At 40.3% G+C, this 20430-nt stretch overlaps 1 protein-coding gene across 1 annotated transcript in view; it reads left to right on the top strand.

Annotated features, from left to right (window-relative positions):
* EGF (epidermal growth factor) overlaps positions 1-2404 on the top strand; it is a 55808-nt gene extending 53404 nt beyond the window's left edge. Inside the window, exons 24-25 of the mRNA XM_010182041.1 lie at positions 562-664; positions 2181-2404. Coding sequence (XP_010180343.1) covers positions 562-664; positions 2181-2404 — 327 coding nt within the window. The remainder of the gene's footprint in view (positions 1-561; positions 665-2180) is intronic.
* Positions 2405-20430: the final 18026 nt, after the last annotated feature.

Raw genomic sequence — 20430 nt, 5'->3', positions numbered from 1 at the left:
TCTTTCCCTCTGTACTATTTCAGCATGCTGCTTTCCTCTACCCCTGTTTTTTCTGGTTTTCCCCTTGTAATTTCAGCATGTTTCCCCAGAGGGTCCTGTCTTCTTCTGAGGTGTCACTTCCACTGTTACCAAGGGAAGGTGGAATTGCACACCCCAGTGGCAGCCAGAAAGGGAGGCTCTCTTCCTTTGACAGGGTTTCCTGCTGTCTGGTTGCAGGTCTCTCTAACACTTTGAAAGTGGTCCTCAGTACTATGGAGGGGGTTGATTTTTATATACTTTTGTTCTTGCATCTGGAAAGGTTGATTTGCAAGGCAAGAGAATGGATAGTTTCTTTCTAGACTGGGACTGTGCCCTTTCCAAAGAAAGACCAGGGCTGTCATCAATAAAAATATTTAATTATCTGCAGGGGAAAGCTCATCCCAGAAGCCAGGATGACCTTTCCCCCCCTGCTGTGGTTGGAGCATGTAGCCCTTCTAGATTTCCTCTTGGGTTTCAGAAAACCGGTTCATTTTATATTAATTTGGACTCCGAGTATTTTGTGTCTATTGTATGCATTTGCAGTTTGCGGTTGTTAAGGAGTCTAACAGTTCTCTGGAGACTAAAGCAGTTGATCTTATTGAGTGTGAGACAACAAATTCTCATCCTGCCTGTCCTTCAGAATATGGTGAGTAGGATTTCCTTTCTTATTAGATCTCTCCTCACCTTTGTACGAGCAGGAATAACAGCTGATAGAGGAGACAGAAGAAATCAAAATTATATTTCTGGGTTGCTTATAGCTGCTGTGCACAGCAGAAGCCACGTTTGTATTGCTGTGAAGAGACCATTCAGTCCTTCCCTTTGAAGATTATTCTTGAGAAATTACACTACAACAGTGCTTTCACACTCATAAGAAGCCAGATGCTTCTCATGATAATAATAATAACTATATTTTTGCATTTTTATAGAACTTCACAGGTTTGCTTCTTAGCAAGTGAGTTATGCCTACAAGACTCATGAGGAATACCTATCCATGGAAAGATGCACTTTGACAATCCCTATTCATTCAGACAGGATAACTGACAGGAGTCCAGGTGTCCCCAGAAACCTTTTGCCCTGCAGCAGCAACTGCAGTTCTGCTTTTAGTGTCAAACATAGCGTTTGGTTACTGGGAGAGTGTTTGGTGCTTGAACAAAGATGACATGAATGAAGGAGAGGTGCCTCCCATCCCTGGCGTGAAGGCAACAGGCAGAACAGCAGGACACAATGAGTTGCCATGGCCCACAGGTTACCGGCTGGACTACTCTGAGTTTTAGGAGATGCTGCCTTATAGATGGCAACTGCATCTCCTAATTGCTCAGATGTTGAGAAATGATGGAGAAAGACTCATATTCTTAACCATTTGTCTTATTTACCATAGGTACCTCCCAACTACAGATGTTACTACAGAGTCCAGTTTGTATCAGTCATTCAGAAATATGCAAAGACAAATGTTTGAGGTTGCTTGAATGGGGAGGCATCTTGCAAGATTTTAAAAATTGCCCATCCTGTCCTTAGACATATGTTGGGAGATCATTTTATTCAGCAGTAGAAAATATGCCTCACATTTCCTTGGTTGGACTAATATTGTGAATGTGTGTAGAACTGTATTGTTCTGTGAAGGAAGCCTGGTGTTTCCCATTAGGAAGTTCTGTTTTAATTTATAGTTTTATCAGAGGCAGCTATTGGAACAGAAATTTCTCATGACAGGCTTTTTATTTTTTTCCTGGTTGAAAATTTTAGCAAAAGTGGTTCAACCATTTTAGACAAGACTGGTAAATAATCTGATGTCTCCTCCAACATGTTAAAGAAGTTCTTATACCATGCCAGTAAATAATTGTAAGATCTTTTGACTTTGGAGCAGGGGCTTTAATTTTGCCAGGCAGGTGGTCTTCCTGTCACAGGCATGCATTTTACTGTTCTTGTATATTAAAACAGAAAACCATGACCTTTGCCTAGGACAAATAATTTCTTAAAATGTGAATCAAGTTATTTGCCTCTTTATTGTTCTTTTGACATTAATAGGCTTTGCAATTTTCTGAACTTAGTTCTGTGCTTCCTTTCATAACTTTCCTCTCTCAAAACTGATGTTAGCTTTCTTTTAGCTCAGTTATTGCAAATCTTCTCAGATGACTTTTAGTAATACATAAATCTGTTTTCTCCAGTAGAAGGACACCCTATAACATACGACAAAGCAGCAGAGACTTCGGCAGAAGGGAAGACAGAACAGGGTCATCGACAAGAGGTTCCTGTTGGTGGGAAATTTCGTCAACCCATGGGAGCAGAGAAGGGCTCTCCCCAGGCTCCTTGGAGCATTCACCCCAAGCCCCTGCTGGAAAGGGAGCCCTGCAAGCTTGCCCCAGCCAGCTTGCTGATGCAGCCGGACTAGAAGCAGCCTGGGTTTGAGTGGGAAAAGGAGGAAGGATGAAGCCAGTAGAGCATGCGAACTCATGAAACACTGAAGCAACTCTCATTTTTTCATTAAAATCTGCTTTAGAAAAAAATAAAACACAAATCAAAGCAGAACAGAGAAGTCCTTGCCACTCCCTCCCTGTCATCTCTGCTTGGAAGAATTACTGTGAGCAATGTATTAGCAATGAGTACTCTGTAAGTGTAACTTCAGGAGTCACTGCTGCTAATTTCTTTAACTGCCTGCTAAAAGGACACTGAGGGGAAAACAGACTAGTGGGTTGTCAGAGATAAGTATTTTCTAATGGAGTTTATTGCAAGTAGTGCTCTTTACTTATATATACACGGAGTCCACAAAACTGCCTAGAAAACAGGCCACAGGCACAACTGCAGAGAAAATGGAATGGAAGATGACGCAAGAAAATGAGTTTAAAAGCAAATCTTTTTATTAAAATGTAGTTCATGGACCTCTCCCCAGCACTGCTGTCAGGCAAGTGTAACTTCTTTGACTTCACCAGAGATATTCTTGTATTTGTTTCTGTAAGTGAGCACTAAATGGGATCTTGGATTTCACGGGTTTGATGGGCTAGAGGATTGTTTGTGAGCAGATGGTATTACTGATGGTCATGTCTATCAAGTGAGAGGTAACATTTAAGAAGAAAGGTGGTTCTTCCATTAAAATTTCCAGTCCACCTTGGTCCTTCAGAGCATTACAGGATTGTTTCTGGATTGAGGCAGAGGGCCTGAGTCTGCTTTCAGCCCTGTGAGGCTGGAACTCTCCTACCTGGTCCGTTACATAGAACTTAGTGTGGACTTAATGATCTCCAAACAGAAAACACCTCAGTTTGGACTGACTTCCACATAACTGCTTTGTGCTGTCTGATAAAATCCATGGGATCAACTGGAAAACAACACAAGTTTTTCTTGTAACTGGCTTTCTAATAGCTACTGTTCCCTTCCTGTTATTTACTAAGAACTAACTCACTTATAAAGGTCTGTTTTATAAAGAGTTGTAACTTAGTTGTTTATTCATCTCAAGTGATTTTCACCACTGGTCTTGACTCCCTATAACTGTTTTCATAAGGTTTTGGAAGACATCTGGAAATCAGCTCTATTACTAATGAAGTTTTAATTGTAGGGAACCTCTCAGTTCTCTGTCTTTGAAGCTTACTACTACAATTGTTGGACGCCTTGTCTAAAATCCCTACAGTGCCCACCACTAGTGTTCTTAGTAATTCATTAGCTGGATAATAGCGGCAAATGCTATTAATTTCTGTGCTTACTATCCTGCTTTTTGGTTTTTTAGACTCTTGCCAGGAAGGTATGGGAAGTTACCATTTGGTTACCTGGTCTGTAGGCCAATGATGAGAAATTGTATTGAAAGTCTCTTACGTCTTGTCCAAAACAGTTACATGCTTGAGTAACTTTGCAGAGCCAATTCTGATTTATGTTGGTGTAAACACTAAGAATGTTGAGCCCAACGTGTCTGAGTTACAATAAACATAATGCTGTGTTGCTTAGAGAGTTGTCACTTGTTTGTCTTCTAAAGTGATTTTTGCTAGTGGCTTTGAATTACTGAGTCTGCTTTCTAATCACATCACTTCTGAATTCAGAATTAACTTGTAAAATAGGCATTTCCAGAGGTCAGTTGGAACCAGCTGCAATGAAGACTCATTCTTTTGTGTGAATGGCAACAAGGGTGCTTCCATGGACAAAGAAGTGGTTAAGGAGAGCTGGCATACTAAATTGTGCTCAGGAGAGGGCAACCACTGGGTTGAACCACTGCTGTTCAGTAGATTTTATTTTAAGCTCAATATAGTTTAATTTCATTAACATTGTTAAAAGCATCTTGTTTCGACTCTCTGGTCTTTCACAGTTCACCGCTGATCTTGCGTATTTTGATGGGAAGAGTGTCCAGTGATAAAGGCCCTTATTCAGTAAAGCATTTTATTTCTATGAGACCTAGAGAGGAAAATGACCTTGATCCTTGTACTTTGATTATCTGTGGTGAAACATGTTTGTATGCTTAAAATCAAAGTGTTGTGTTGAATGACAGTCAACATTTAGTTGGAAGTTTCCCCCTTCAAAGGAAATAGGGATTTGTAACTTTGAATCTTGTCTAAACAAAGATGTTTCAGACTCCTTACAGATTAGTTTCATGTTCTACCCTGTGTTTTGTTTATGTTGCTTTCATTCAGTCTAAGGATCTAATTTTAAATTTGATAGTGTTCTTTGCAGAATAAGATAGGAAAATTGAGATGATATGTTTTTGTAATGAGGGTAATTTGAATTTTAAATGTTTTCTAAACTCAGCTCTAAACTCAAAATAATCTATAGTGTAAAACCTTGAGAGGATATTTCAGCACAAATATAATATATTTGGTGTCTTTGTATGTTTATAAAGCTATTGATTTCTAAAATAAAATAAAATTTAAAAAGAGATCCCTGGTATCCCTCTTGTTTTGAAAGAAGAGAATGCAAAATTCTGGTTTCGATTAACCCTTGTCATGTTTGTTGGTAGCTCCATTGGTTTCATGCAGCTGCAGTGTGTAATATGTTGGTGCAGCACATGCAGATATCATGGGTTTTTCTTTCAACACTCTGAGAATCTACGTTAATGAGGAATATCTTCTGCAGCTTACAAGTAGATCCCAGCTTGAATGTGGTAAGTTTTTATTTACTATTTTAGTTATTCATTCCCATAAACCAGTAGAAGCCGTAAACTCCTTTCTGTGCACATTTAAATGGCTCTGTTATGACTGTTGCTATTTTTTTACTGGAAATATTATCCATGGCTTCACAGTATATTTTCATACTGTTCTCCAAGTTGTTATTCTCAGGCTTTACATGCAGATCAGCTGAAGTCAAATGGGTGAATCCTGGAGGACCCTCAGTTTTTTTGGCTAAACTTTTTTCAGATGTGCAAAACACCACCTCACCCCAAAACTTTTAAAATTATTAGACTTTCTGGGTATGTAGCTAACTTAGTATTCAGTTGAAATCCTACTGGTATACTCTGACTTTTAAAACTGAAATTAACATGTGTTATATTAAGCTGTAAAAGTAGAATTCAGAAATATGTGGGAAGAGAAAAGCTCGACAAGTCCGAAGTGAGAAAACTATTGGGCAATTCTAAAGAACAAGAGAGAAAATGAGTTTGTTTAGTTCAGTAAATCCTGACTTATTAAAATTGGCATTTCAATTCTCTAAAGCCATATTTTAATCTTAAACAAGTGAGTAATGATTCATGCTCATTTATAATGAATGTGGGCAATGCAATGGTTCCTAGTCATAGGAATGCATGACACATCTCATTTTGAGTCCCTTTGCAGTCACTTGCAGCTTTGTAACAGTTTATCTGTTTGGGCAAAAATTTTCCATCCTGGTAATATCTTTTGGGATGAAAATATTTCTAAAAAAATTCTAAGAAAAGAGTAAAAAATTATTTGGAATGGGATCAGGGGAATCCTCTGCCTTGTTAATATATATCATGTTTTTTGTCTCATTGGGAGTCATTTTATCTTGTGTTATTTCAGGGTGATGCCTATGCTGTTCAGTTAGTCTTCAGGACACACTTGGTGTTATTGCTTCGCTCTCTGATAACTTGCCATCTTTATCTCTGTGCATGTGAAAAGGAAAGATGTTAGTGGCATTAGAAGCCTTCCCCAGAGCCCCAGGAATGCACCCCAAACATAATCTGCAAGGGTAATGGCCTAAGTTGGCTCATGTTCCTCTGATCTTTTATTGAGACTGCTGTTTAATGCCAGTTTTTATGTGGAGCAGGAACAGCCAACTTTGTGAAGACCATTTATCATGGGATTAACTTTCAGGCACTCCGTAGTACTGAGGTCCTCCTACATTCAGACCAGTGAAAAGCCTTAGACCCTTCTAACCAGGCTTAGGGCCCCTCAACATTCTTCAGTTTCAAGGTTTGGAACTTGGCTTGCAGAAAGTTTTTGTATTTGGACCCTGGCCACTATTACGTCTTCCTCCTCAAGCCTAGATGTTACAACCAAAATGTCTTCTCCCTGCCTACTTTCTTTTTGAAGGAGATGGTTCTGACTCTTTTTTTCTATTAGATACGTGATGAAGCTAAACCAAAGCCTAGGAGGAATTTGTACACTTCATAGCTCAAGACCCTGTAGTCTGGTAGCTGCTTTTTTTCCAGGTAAGAGGTTAGGATATGTCTTCAATATTAATTTTAAGAACACCTGAGTCCTAGGCCCTTGTTTTTCTCACAGCCACTGCTGCATCACACTGTTACCTTTCCAAGCATCCAGCTTCATGCCACATGCCTTCCAGGAGCTTCAGTTCACAGATAGACTTGTCCATGTTACCCCTAATCTGCCCCCCTCTGTCTGAACCTCACCATATGCTCATTACAGGTTATGGGATCCTGTCTGGCAGGCACTTTTCAGTCCATGTAGCAATATTGGCCTTACCCACATGGCCTTTTTCCAAACCAATTTGGAATGGTTTTAAAAGTAAGTCAAAGTTACCATGTAAGGGAATTTCTCACTTTTATGTGAGTAGCTACTGGAAACAGAGCAGCTGGAGTCCTGGTCCGTTAATAAGTCCCTAGGGTATTAATAAAATGCAAACAATGAAAAGAATACTTAATAATTTATAAAAGAATTGGCTACTCATGACCATATAAAAAAAAAGATTTATTAAAAAAATAACAGTTTAATAGCTTCTAGTTTCATGACCCAGCAATTTCTGTGTGGCTCTGGGCATTTTATTGATTAAAACCAGCAAGTTTTATGTGCTGTATTCAGCCTACAGAACAGTGTGCACATTTTAATGGACATGATCTTTGTTAATATTGATTGCACAAAACAATACGTCTGAGTATGCTGTAATAAAGGGAGAGAATGCACAGTTGCTATTTCATTAGTCTATTAACAGTAGTTAGTTATGTAAAAGTAGTGAAAGTGTGCTATATAGAAATTTATCCTTTTATCACTCAAGAAAGAAAAAATAAATATTTAGACTAAGGTTTTAATGGCCATTTTGCTGTTTACTACTTGTTTGCGAAAGAAAGTTGGACCCAGTTCTGCTCAGCGTGTGTGCCTATAAATAGTAAGAGTTAAGAAGAAGAAAAATGTATTTTAAATGGCTCTTGAAAGGTAACCATTTAAAAAAAAAATCAGTAAACTAAATAGAGCCAGATGCCAAAATCTCACTGGAGACCAAAATCACTAATAATTATGGGAGATTTGAGGATCCCAACAGTATTGTATGAAATAATAATAGAGTTCAAACTTATTTCCACTGACCTTAGTGGCACTCATTAAAGGTCTTAGCAGAGACCTGGATACAGTCGCATTCAAGTGAGGTGTTTGGAATTAAAACACAGATAAAAAGAAAAAGGTTAATCCAGGTCAAGGGAACAGACCAAAACTGGGATTGCATAAGATTATAGTATCTTTCCTCATTTCTCCAATGGTCAACCGCAGTTAGTTTTAAGTAACGCTCTTCTCTGCAAAACCTCCTAAATAAGAGCCTAAATGTGGTATTAACTGTCCAATTTTTGGCTTTGTCAGTATCTTTAATCAGTACACAATGATTTTTGACCTCAAAGAGAATTCTGTTTTCCTAAACCCAGAAATGTACTAAACCCCACTTTGAGAAGACTGAGATATATAACAAGGCACCTCCTACAACTCGTTGTATGTTGTAGTCATAATTCTTTTCTCCTTTCTCAAACCCAATAATGTGTATCGACTGTAGGAAGTGACTACACCAAAACACACTGTGAGCTCATTTTCATAATAGCAAGTGAACCATGACCCCAGAGCTAAGCACTACCAAATGCAGAGGCAGTTGGATCTGGATCTGATGTACCTTGTAGCTGGATGTAATGATGAACCAAACCTGAAGTCTTCATCCAGCCAGTGGTTCCCTACTCTTCTGCATCTCATATAACATTCCCTCAATATGCAAATTGAGAGCTTTGCAGCTGGGGATGCTGCTATGTTATCGAGTAGTAGTGAGCAATCAGGAGCACTTGGTTCTGTTCCTCACTCTGCTACTCATGGGGTTGCGTCAGGCAAATAATTCAGCAAGTCCTTGCAAGCTTCCTCCCCACTCAAAGGAAAAAAGAGATGGAAAGAAAGAGAGAATACAATAATTCTTACCTATATTCTAATAGCTCTCAGTGTGGTGTGATTTTTGATCTTTGAAAGAAAATCCCAGAGAAGGGTTATTCCTGTAAACAAAGCTAACATTAAAACCAGAGGAATTGGAATCAAGCTGATTGAGATTTACGTTTCTTGCTACTCCAGAGACAGATCGAGACCTGTTTGAAGTGGATGCAGCTTTAGCACAATTGTTAGTATTGACATATTTTACACCAGATCTGAATCTAACCCCATTCTCACATTATTATACAGTGGGTACTGTACACCCTAACTCAATATTTTATTTTTGAGCGATGTTAACTAATCTTTCTTGGTAAAACAGCCTTTTGTCTAAAGCCTGTTCACCTTAGAGTTCAGCTTAAATCCTAAAACTGTTAAACTGTACTAACCTTTTGTGTAGAGGTGAACTCACCCTCTGTTTATATGTGTAATGATAAGCAGATCCAGATCCAATATTTTAGAAATGCTTTACAAAACAGAAGTACTGAAGCTCTACATTAGGAGACTTCAATAAGCAAAACACAGGTATGCTTGCCTCAGTGTATATTTTAGGATGAAGGGAGCATTAGAAGCATTCAAATGTACCAGTGCAAGGTCTTCTGATCTACAATAACACAAGGCACGCAGTGTGAAGTCTGGTTCAAGAGTCTTTTCAGTTACAGATTTCAGCAAAACCTGTAGTGTGCAAATTGGGATATGGGAATAGGCTGTATACCACCCAGCTTGCTATGAGCAAAGGAGGGAAGGGCGGCTGGGTTCTCTAAACAGTTAGACCTAACAAATTACACATTTTGAAGTCTTAGGAAAGAATGTGTGCTAGAGTGCACTAATACTGGCAAACAACAGAAGAGAAACAGATATGGCCAAAAGTTGGCAGATCTCTTGGAATGTAAAAGGGGGTGAGAATAAAGAAGCCAAGAATAAAAAGACTAGGTGTTATTCTTTCCACATGTGTTTATAGAAAAGGGATAGATTTCACATTTCACCTTTTTCCAGTTTAATGTGTATTTTTTCTTCTGGTTTGGTTTTTTTTATACTTTTTTTCACTATCCATTGTTCTGTTACAGGTCATTCAGCCTTCTGTTTAGATGGCTTTGTAACCCAGGTAGTATCCCTCTGCTTCTCATCTGTGTAATCAAAGGGTCATATTTAGTACACTACTAAGCATTCACATTTATCCTGCATGCTGTGCGTGGATAACAAGCATCCACAGTCTGCTTCCTCAAAAACATGAAAGTCAAACAAACATAAGGACAGAAAACTTCTTAAGTGACATTGGCTGGCAAGTTTCAAATCTCCTCATCATAAAAATAAGAATGAAATAGGAAATTTAATCATTCTTCAAATGGTCTGGAAGGAAGAGGAAGGAAATGGAGAAAAAATGGTTAAAGGTTATGGTTCATCAGAACAGACCTTCCTGAAGACAAAACTAGATCATGTCTTATCTGACATAAATTCATGTGAGCTCTTCTTTATAGACTTCTTCTTTGATTATTACCATGTGTGAAACTACTGTTTCTAGTGCAAGGTTTTGTGATATTTTGTATGCATACTTGTGTGTCTCTCTCTTTATATTAGCATACTATCTGACTAAGTGACCACCTGGCCCCATTGAAGCACACAAATTTATATAGGAGGAACGTTTCTTGTCTTTACCACCGTGGCTAAGGAGCAATATCAGTTGACAGTTTCTCAGATAGGAAATTTAGATATTCCAAGAAACGTGCAACTTAATTTAACGTTTTCCATCCTGTCAGGTGACAGGGACACAGCAGTGAATTGCTTCAGTGTTTCAGATTTTAGATGAAAGTGGCATCCATCTACTGGTACTCTGAGCTGTAGGATACCTTTTTCTTTAAAACTCTAAAAGGTAAATATAATTGTGAGTATATGATCTATCATCTTGGCTGCTGGATAGAGAGCTAATAGTAATTTTGCAGCGCATCTCCCACATGCTGAACATATATAATCAGTGTTGCAAAACCTGAGAGGCCATGTACATGTATGTAGGATTTGCAGTCACAGCTCCAGTCCTACAGGGTATGAGACTTGCAGCTTTTTTTTTTTCTTCTTGGACTTCTGAAAATATTTTTTCTTGCAGAACTTTGCAGATCACAAGGGTTTGGCTAAACTTCAGAGAAGAGTCATGTGAATGTACAGAATCACAGCTGAAAGGAACCTGCTGAGGTTCCCATTAAGTATCTGGTGAATGCCACTGGAGCCCATGGTTTTGTCAAACTCTCAAATTGTTTTTAGATTTTAAGAGTGTTTGCATTCATTAAACTTTCTTCCTATACTTTGAGACTCCATTTATTTTCTTGGGGAGAGATTTTGGATGTAATTTTTAACCAAGCTACTAGCTGATGGCATGCCTCAACTGTAGGAACAGATAAAAGCCTCAAAAAACCATATATTTAATTGAATGAGTGAATGTTAGTTATATAGTAGAACACTTACGAAACCTCCCCAAATGAAAATCTATTCATTTACTAGCAAAGCAGATCAATTGAAAATTATTAAATGTTACCTTGAAAACTGTCTGACCAACATTAATTCAACCACTTTGGTAATGTACATTACATTGATTTCTTTTCTTTGCTCCTATGGATTTTTGCTTCACTTATGATCAAAATGATTTAGAATATATTTACACTAAAAATTATGTTGGTGCTCAATGCTGATTGTATTTCACTAGCAAAATCCCAATAGTGGTTTTAGAGAAAGGAAGCCTTAAATTAATTTGAACAGAATGCTAGAAAGAATTAAGCTATTTTTGGATAGAGCTTGGATTTGAAAGTTGAGTTCAAACATGCTTGCTTCACAACACTAACACCATTGTGTAAACTGTTAGCAATAATGGTTTGTGTTGTCTTTTTGTCCTGCTTTATTACTGCTGTTCAAGTTGCTCCATCAGGAAGCCTCAAAAAGTGAAATTGCCCCTGATTTGTCACCTAACTCCAAACCTGTACGCCTGTCATGCTTAGCTTTCAGTAGGGCAATGAGACTTGTGTAGAACCTGTTCACAACCGAGTTGCAGAAGTTGAACAAAATGAGCTTAGGAAAGGATGGAGTTCCAGCTCAAACTGTGAATTTCCTGAATTCTGATTAAACCCAGATGCTCAGTACTGTTAAAACATGGGGGAATTTTATGAGGGAATATAGCAATATTTTATTTCATAAATATGTGCTTTACAACAAATCTAATGGGAAATGTAAAGTAGTACCTGACAATATCAGTGTTTAAATGTCCCAGTATAGCATATTAAAACAATAGCAATTCTTTGCTCATGACATAGCTGAGGTGCAAATCCATATGCTGATACCCTCTGTAAAATGTGTCAGGTGGAAAAGCAAAACACAGCCTCTCAGGACAATATTTCAGGGCCAAATGCAGTCTCTTATGAGATGTCTTTACAGATCAATTTCTGGAGGCTATGAAAAATAAATGTAAGCATTCCTGCAAAAGTCTGTCAGCATTTATGGCTTTGCATTATGTATAACTTCTATCCATTTATGGCGGAAACACCACAGTGTGTCATATAGACTTTTCTATATTACATGCTAAATGTTGCATCAGTCCATCAATGGGATTTCAAAGAATAACTTGCCTAGCTCAATGTTTGCTTTCTTGGAATTAATTAATTAATTAATTAATTATTTTAATGCACATCCACATTCTTCTCCAATGGGAAAATCACCTGTAAAGCACCTTTTTTTTTTCTTTCTTCTGTCTCCTTGCTCTGGGAAGGTATCCAGCCAAGTAGCAAGAAAAGCAAAAGCACTGAGAGATGCACTCTCATGCAAAAAATGATGGAGCTGACCTGGCCAAAGGAGGTTTTGGTTGTGTCAAGGCTGGTTGAGCTTGGTGACTTAAGTTTTTACCCTATATTACATTTTATAGCAAAGGAAACTGTTGCCTCTGGGCAAGGGCTGGACCTACTGTAGGAACAGGGGGCAGAGTGTCGCATGAGGTGTGGTTTGTGACAGCTTTAGTGGCAAAAATTCCTCATGTGCAAGATTTAAAATTAAACTTTCCTTTAATTGGGGCTGGCAGTGAGGTGTGGTGCAAACCTGGCTTTCTCTGGCTGCCTTTCCTTTTTGCTCTTTTGCAGGAGCTGCTCTCTCTGCTTTCATTGATGTTTCCCCAAACCCAATATGAACAGGAGCATATGAAGGCAGATTTCAAACCCACAAGCAGGGTAACATGTAAGCAGCAGATTTAAAAGCTATAGTGTTTACTCTATAGTGTTTACTTCAAAATATTGGAAGATGAGAGCTGACACAAAGCACCAAACACCATTTTTTTCTTTAGAAAGGAGAGTCAGGACATAACAACACCATGAAATATATTCCTCATTTCAAAGTTACAGTGGTCAAAATGCTGCAGTTATTCACCTGTAAAGCTCAGTTCCTAAATTGGGCATTATGCCTTTGTTCTGTTTAACAGCTGATATGGCTGAGATGGAAAGTGCTGGAATGGGTTGGTGCCTTCAACCTGCCTCCTGATTTCTGTGTCAGGGAGTCTGGATTTCTGTAGGGAGTGCAAATGAAGGCATTATATAGATGAAAGTCTGGATCATCCTGGGCAAGGTCCATCACTGGAACTTTTTGATCTGTGGGGGAAAAAAATGTCCTCTTGCGTTAGATCTATTTGGTGCTTGTGAAGACATATGGAGTGAGAATACTGGAAACCACATGCCCGCATTTATCTGAAGGTTGGGGATTACCTTCCTGACGGGTGAGAAAGAAGTTGTCTCAAATCTCATTCAAATGTTTCCTTTGTTTCAGTAAATCTTGGAAGAGAGACAAATTATAGCAAATATGTAATTTTGACATGAAAAACAGTCCAAAAGGGCCCAAAATGAAACCACAAATTCCCTTCAGCTAGGCATAGAGATTGAGCATGGCTCTCTTGCAAACAATCCGCTCTTGCATGTTGAAATTCCAAAGATTGGTCTCTTTCCTCCTTTTTTCCTCTTTAATTGGAAAAAAGGATCATTGCTCCCCCACCTCATTAACTCTGTCAGTCACCAGTGGTATCAGATCTTTCTTCCTAGTAGTTTAAAGCAACCCTTCTACATAATGTTAAACATATACCAACTTCAGCTGGTTGAGATGTCCAAGTGTCCAGTTAGGGGTGGTGGTAAGAGCAGGACACCAAGGAGGGGATCTTCATGTTCTGTCAAACTATTTCTGGCTTTGACCTTAACAGAGAAAATATGGCCTGCGGGACTGCATGAACCAATGTAACCCAACAACTTTCTGTTCTGGTCCCAGTTTCACTGCTTAACTGCTCTTTGATGTTGGACAATGCAATGCTTTATCTGTGCCTCTTTTCTCCCCTTTCCCTGTACCTCTTGAGACAGCCAATTCTTTGGGTTCATTGGACTGTGCTCCTATACAAAGCCTACTCAAGCCATGCCCTGCAGTGCTGTTCCCAGAGACTTGTCCAGGTCTACCTGAGCCAGGGTGAGAGCAGAATCACCTCTTTGGTGTGGCTGGGTATGGGGCCAGACCATGTCACTTCTGGGTTGGGAGCAGACCTGGAGAGCCTGGAAGATGGTGCTGCAATGTAGTATGGCTTCAAAAGCCCTAGCTGATCCAGAGATGATAGTAATAAAAATAAAATGCATGGTGTTGCTTCAGAATACAGCACCAGTGATTATCTAGAAAATAACTTTTTTTTTAAAACTCATCTTCCCATGAAACTAGGAAAAAAGTGTATCACTGCAGTAGTTATGACCACATCCCATCCAAATGCTCATTTGAACCAGCTCACTAGTCCTGTTGCAAGTTCTAAGGTTGCACACTAATATATTTCAGTGAGTGTCAGCTGCCAGCATATTTTTTGTTAGTATATAGGCTGTCACATCATTGCCCTCAACACCAGACAGTAATGGCAGCCTGAGAAACATAGAAAGCTGCTGGTTTTTCATCATCCTCTGCTTCCCCACTGAAGGTTCCTTACCTTTACATTGCATGGTCTGAACTGGAGAGCAGCGTTTTGCCTTGCTGTGGCTTTATGTAAAGCAGACATTGGTGTGATGGGAATCAGTGACAGACTTTCTGCTCACAACAGTGATGCCACAGCAACTTTGTGATTGCTTCACTTCTGTTTTTGACCAGTCTGACATTCTCCTTTAGGATGTGCTGGGGAAAAACAAACCAAACACAACCATAAAGTTCCTATGTAAGCAAAGTGGGATGTTAGGTTAAACAGTCTGCTAGAACCGACTGAAAGCTCTGCACTAAGGGGCAAGCTGCTTGTCAAATGTGTTGGAAATGGTGCGAGAAGGAATTTGCAAAACAAGGGAGTACTTCTGTGAGCTGTGTGCAGGCCTCTGGAGGGAGAGAAAGGGAGGGAGGTCTTCCTTTTTATTATCTGATGAACATCAGTCCCTTTGGTCAGACTGCTAGGCGCCTCCTGGAGCTTAACCTTAGATTAACATCTGCTTCATTTCAGTGTCTGTCTGAGACCGATATCAATAAACATCATCATCTTACAGTAAAAACTGATAATTAAATCTGTGCCTGCTGACTCACTATCTAGTGTGCCCTGGGGAATAATTGCAGATCATGAAGATTTAGTAGATTAAGAAAAAAATTATATTTCACTGAATAATAAATATGAAGCTCTTGTAAGCATGATCAGAGATTAAGCTCATACAATGTGTACCTGTAGATCATATGAAGTGCAACCAGAGGCAGGCTGTTTCCTCATGTTGGTTTAGGCCTGCTGTAAATGGACAAGTCTTCACTAGACTGGGACCCTCTATACCAGGATGGTACCTGCAGCTTTGACCCCTGTCTCCTTTCTGCTTTGCAAAGATTCGTGCCAACTGAAAATAACGTATTGGAGGAAAAACACAGATGAGCATGGTATCACATTGCATTTGCAACTAAGAGCTCATGCACTCTCTAGTAGGCAAATCTACTGCAGACTTTTGTTGGACAGACCTGCTTTTGAGCTACAGAACTCAATTTTTCATTACACTCTAAAGTGCCGCATGGCGTCTGGTAAACAGCCCCATGACCTGATGGGGCTGCACCTCTTACCAGTGACGAGGAGTGAGAAACATCCGGAAGGAAAGTGGGAGGCAAGAAATGCTTTGAGCGAAGTGAGGACTGATAGGCGCTTTCTAGTATTACATGCGAGGCCCTGAACCGAGCGTGATTCAGCAGAGGGACTCCTCGCTGGCAGAAACAGCTCTCCTAGGCCCCTCTGTGCCATAGCGGCTGAGCACCCAGCTCAAACCAGTGCACAGCCCCCACAGTCAAAGCCATGCTGCACCACAGCAGACTGGTGAGCCGGAGAGGGCTCAGTCCCCACCCTTGGAGAGGTTTTTGTAGGTGTTCAGCCCTGTGCACTGCCAGTCATTTCTTGGGTGTTGCTGCAGGCAGCAACAGAGCCTTGAGCTGAGGGGTTTTGGTTGATTTATTGAGAAGAGAGATTTGGGAAAAGATCGAGGAGGACAAAAACTGAGTATTTAATTTTGCTTTTCTACACAGCCAGCCTACATGTTGGCACATTCAGAACAAGAGTGCAACAATGTAGCTCTGCCATAAGGAAGATAAAATGAGACTTATTTTTTAAATTTTATATCAAATGCTATGCTTCTGGTTTGGTAAAAAAGATACAGTAGGGTATTTTAACTGGTTGCATAAGCAATGATTTTTTTTTTAATAAGTGAAAGTGTAAAAACAGTTAAAATACTTAAGTTGTGTGCACATTTATCTTCTTTAGTCTACCTGTTCAAGAGGGTTTTTTGCAGTACACCTAATGTCGTTACTTCTGGTGATGGACAAAAGGACATAACTTGATCCTTCCATGATTTGGGCAGTATGTCACTGAACCTGCACAAAGTTTTGGACTCACTTCTGAAACCCTGTGTGCAGGACATTTTGGGACACTGTACACTGGTACACAGAAAATACACCTTTGAATCTGGGATCTGTTTTGCAGCCCAGGTCACAGAGCTGGAGTTACAACAGCAGCTGCTCCAGGAAGCTTTCAGGGTTTAATTTGAAGGTCTGAATTTGGTGCAGCTTTAGTAGTTTATGAATGAGGATATTTAAATGTCTATTCCATACATTTCTCGATTACATTACGAGTTAAAGTTTATTTAGATTTGATGTAAAAAGCGCAAATACTGAGAAGCCCCAACCCTGAAACCCTGCAGTTCTGCACTAACACTGACAGTTGTATGATTAAGGCAGATGTAGTTAAAGCATCATAGTGATCTAACATGAGAATTCACAAAATAGGGATCTGGGAGCCCATATTTAAGGAATCTTTACAGATCAGAGATAACCTGTTCCTACTTTAGCTAATTGTCATCAAAACATGTGAGTTTATCATGGAACAGTATATATCATGTTGTGAAAGCCTGATCCAGTTAAAATCAAAGGCAATTTGACCTTTGATCTTGATGGGCTATAATTTCAGTTATTTAAATAATTTCTATTTTAAAAAAAATTATCTGTAGCTTCGTGTGTGTGTGTTCAATGCAGAAAGCCAGCCACATATCAGAAACTGGTACCAAGACTTTATGTAATACTTCAAAAAGAAGCCCAGGTGGCAGTGAAATGGGGGACGGAGGAAAGATAGTGGGACACATCCGTCAAAGTTTTCACTGACAGGACAAATATCCTTTGCTGAGGTTTAGGCTAAAAGCTTTTGCTTTACTTTTCCCCTGCGGATGGTTCCTGTGGGCCAGCCATGTGCATTAGCCCATTTAGCTGCCCAGACACATCTCTTTGTTGAAAGAAGGGAGAAAAACCTCACTCTTACACTCTCCCCAGAGGAGAAGAGGGGATATTTGAGCTTTGTTTGGCTTAGCCTGTTTATAATTGTATTTTGCATTAGGAAAAGAAACTTTATGTTTAGGGCCAGGTAAGAGTGGCAAAGCACTGAGGAGACTGCGTGTGGCCTTGGAGGGTCTGAATTTTGAATTGTGTTTTGCTGCAGATTCAGGTGTCTCCTATGACACAGTGATGCCCTGAACAATTTGGAGAGAACCAGGGGTGCCCCTACCACTGCACTTCGAACACATGGAGGTACCTTGCTGTTTGGCTCCTGGGGGCATCCTCACTGACAAAGTGGGGATAGAGTACCAGTGGGGGGATAACTGCAGCCTGCCCTTGCTGACTCTGAGGCTCGAACAAGGGCTTGCCTTTCTTCTGGAGCCACGTCTTGTGGGCATGCAATGCTATGCTGTGCCTTCCTATTAGGAAATAAATATTTACTGAAGGAGTGGTCCAGCGCTGCTGCCCAGGGAAGTGATGGAGTCACCATCCCTGGAGGTGTTCAGAAAGTGTCTAGATGTGGCATTTTGGGATGTGGTTTAGTGGGCATAGTGGTGTTGTGTTGACGGTTGGACTTGGTGACCTTAGTGGTCTTTTCCAACCTTAATGGTTCTGTGATTATCTGATTCCTCCCTGCACCAGGGGCTGGTGGACCTCAAGAAGGTTCTCAGCAGGTCCTTGCTTTCTAGTTTTGCCTAGCACACAAGGCCACTGCACTGCTTTACAGCCTGGGGAGGAACAGCTTCTGGTAAGTGGCCATGTGTGGAAAAGCTGGCTAGGAAAGGTGGTCTTTGACTTGCCTGAATACCACAGGCTCTTCCTCTGGCCAGTGGCCAGTTGGGTTCAAGGCAGCTGGCCAGCATGGGCAAGATCATGCCATTTGTCTTCCTCCTGGCACAGGGTCCTGGGCTGCATGGGCGGACATGGAGCTGCACAGTGCAATGGAGAAGGAGAATCCCAAGCAGCTGGGATTAATTAGGTAATTTGTTCATGTTGGTTTGAGCATATAAAGAGCTATAAAATGCCAATTAATATTACGAGGTGTCTAAGAGCCCTTTTTAATTTACTGATGCTGATTTCTCTAGTGTGCATTCTGGCAAAAAGAGACTATTATTGTTAACATTTGGAAAGGAAATTTTTGGGTTATGTGTCCAGAGCTGTCTTGGAAAAAAATATATCTGATAACTTGCCCGATAAAAGTAAGACCAAAATTAATGGAATAGGACTTACATTAATGGAGCAGAGCCAGTTCACAGCCTGTGCTCTTTGAGCCCTCTTGAAATTTCTGGAAGCATATAGATCCCCCAGAAACCTTTCTACTTCACTAAATGTATTTCAGTTACATTTCTTAAAGTAGCAGTAGCTCAATGTGCAATATTATTGGCTTGTATTTATATTTATAGAGAAAACACTTCCATACGAACTCTTAAGTGCTTTGCTGATGTTAATGAATCCTGGCTGGAAAGAAATATTATTTATATTTATGAACACGGCACCTGAGACATGGAGAGAGTGAGTTATTTTTGCAAGTTAATGCATCAAGCCTGTTGCACATCCCCAAACAGGAACCAGAAGGATGCTGTGAGGAGGCCTCTCCCACAGCAGGTCAGTCGCTGCTGGTGTGGTGGAGGTCCTTGGTCACAGCCAGCCAGCGAGGGTTACAGGAAGGGAGCTGTAGCTTGTGCCTGGACCCAGGGACTGGCGTAGTTCTTTCTCCCCCGGCTCCTGCAAGATGTATTTCTCCTTCAGCATTAGCAGAAAGGCACCAACATCCAGGCCACACAATGTGCTTTTCTTTGTGGCTGCATTAACTAAAGCTGGGCAGCTTCTAAACCTGCTCAATAGCACTTTCATGGACCGTACTTGCATTAATCCTCCTCTGTCCTTCTCTCCTTGTCCTCAGTGCTCTCACACTTAAAGTAAAAATGGCAAACTCTTTCAAAGATCTTGCTGCTTCTGAGATTTCATTGTGCATTTTCACAACTTTCAGTGGTTTCTGGTTGGGCTGGGACTTCCACAAATAGATGCCTGTGGTAGAAAAAAAGGTCACTCACAATACTGGGATTTATGTCTAAATTAGGCACACTTCCCAGCTCCTAGGTCTCCTGCTTGCCTTGGCCAAACCTGTCACCATCACTCAATGAAGCCTGCATGCATTCCTACTGCTGACACCCTGTTTTCTGAGTGATGGAAACCTCAGTGCACAGGAGGGAAAGGAGCTGCAGCAGCCACAGCCTAGACCCTTCATGGATCATCAGGGCGACACGACCCTGGGCCACGTGAGCAGCGTATCTGCCAGAGATCATGAGCGTAGGCAGTGTCGTTCAGCAGCAACTCGCTGAAACTAAGCGTGGTCCTCCAGGCCTCTGATTTTTTTTTGTCTGCTCAAAGAGTATCTGAAGAAGCTCAAGGGTTTGTTTGATAAGAGAGGCATGGCAGGGTTGCAGTATGTGGGCAACTGTTTAGCAAAGGAATGCCACAGGCAGTCTTCCAGCAGGTGTTTTTCTGTGAGTTCAGGGAATTAGCAGAGAAATTATTTGTAAATCACTGCGACCAAGAAGGTACCTATTTCTTTTCTAAATCCTGTCCCTGCTTCCTGCTTTACCACTGTAAATTTTTGCATCCAGACACAGCTTGAGCATCAGAAGGATTGTTCTGAAGCAGCAGCCACATGAGTCTCAGTAAAAGCAGGGACATCTCAGGTGTTTCACATTGGCTTTACCCCACAAACTGTTTCTTCCTTTGTTTGCTCCTTCTTTTTTTTCCCCAAGCAATAAGCATTAACAACTAGTAAGTACAAATGTACAAATTCAGGTTGCAAAACCAGGAAACTTTTCCTCTGAAGCTGTAAACCAAGGTATTATTTAAAGCCTCAGCCTGTACTGCTGTCAGACCATGCTATTAAACAACGAGATGTGAATTAATTAATGGTATTTAAAAACCTATGCAGTGTTTCTCCCAAAGCTCATGTCAGACCTTTGGGGAAGCTTTGGAAGAATTTGGCAGTTTGATATATATTTGAGAAAATACATAGTAACAGCCCTGAATATGTTTGGGA

This window comes from Mesitornis unicolor, unplaced genomic scaffold, assembly GCF_000695765.1.
Source record: "Mesitornis unicolor isolate BGI_N332 unplaced genomic scaffold, ASM69576v1 scaffold33413, whole genome shotgun sequence".
Lineage (NCBI taxonomy): Eukaryota > Metazoa > Chordata > Aves > Mesitornithiformes > Mesitornithidae > Mesitornis > Mesitornis unicolor.
The sequence above is the reverse complement of the archived record's forward strand: the minus strand, read 5'-3'. Positions and strand labels throughout refer to the sequence as shown.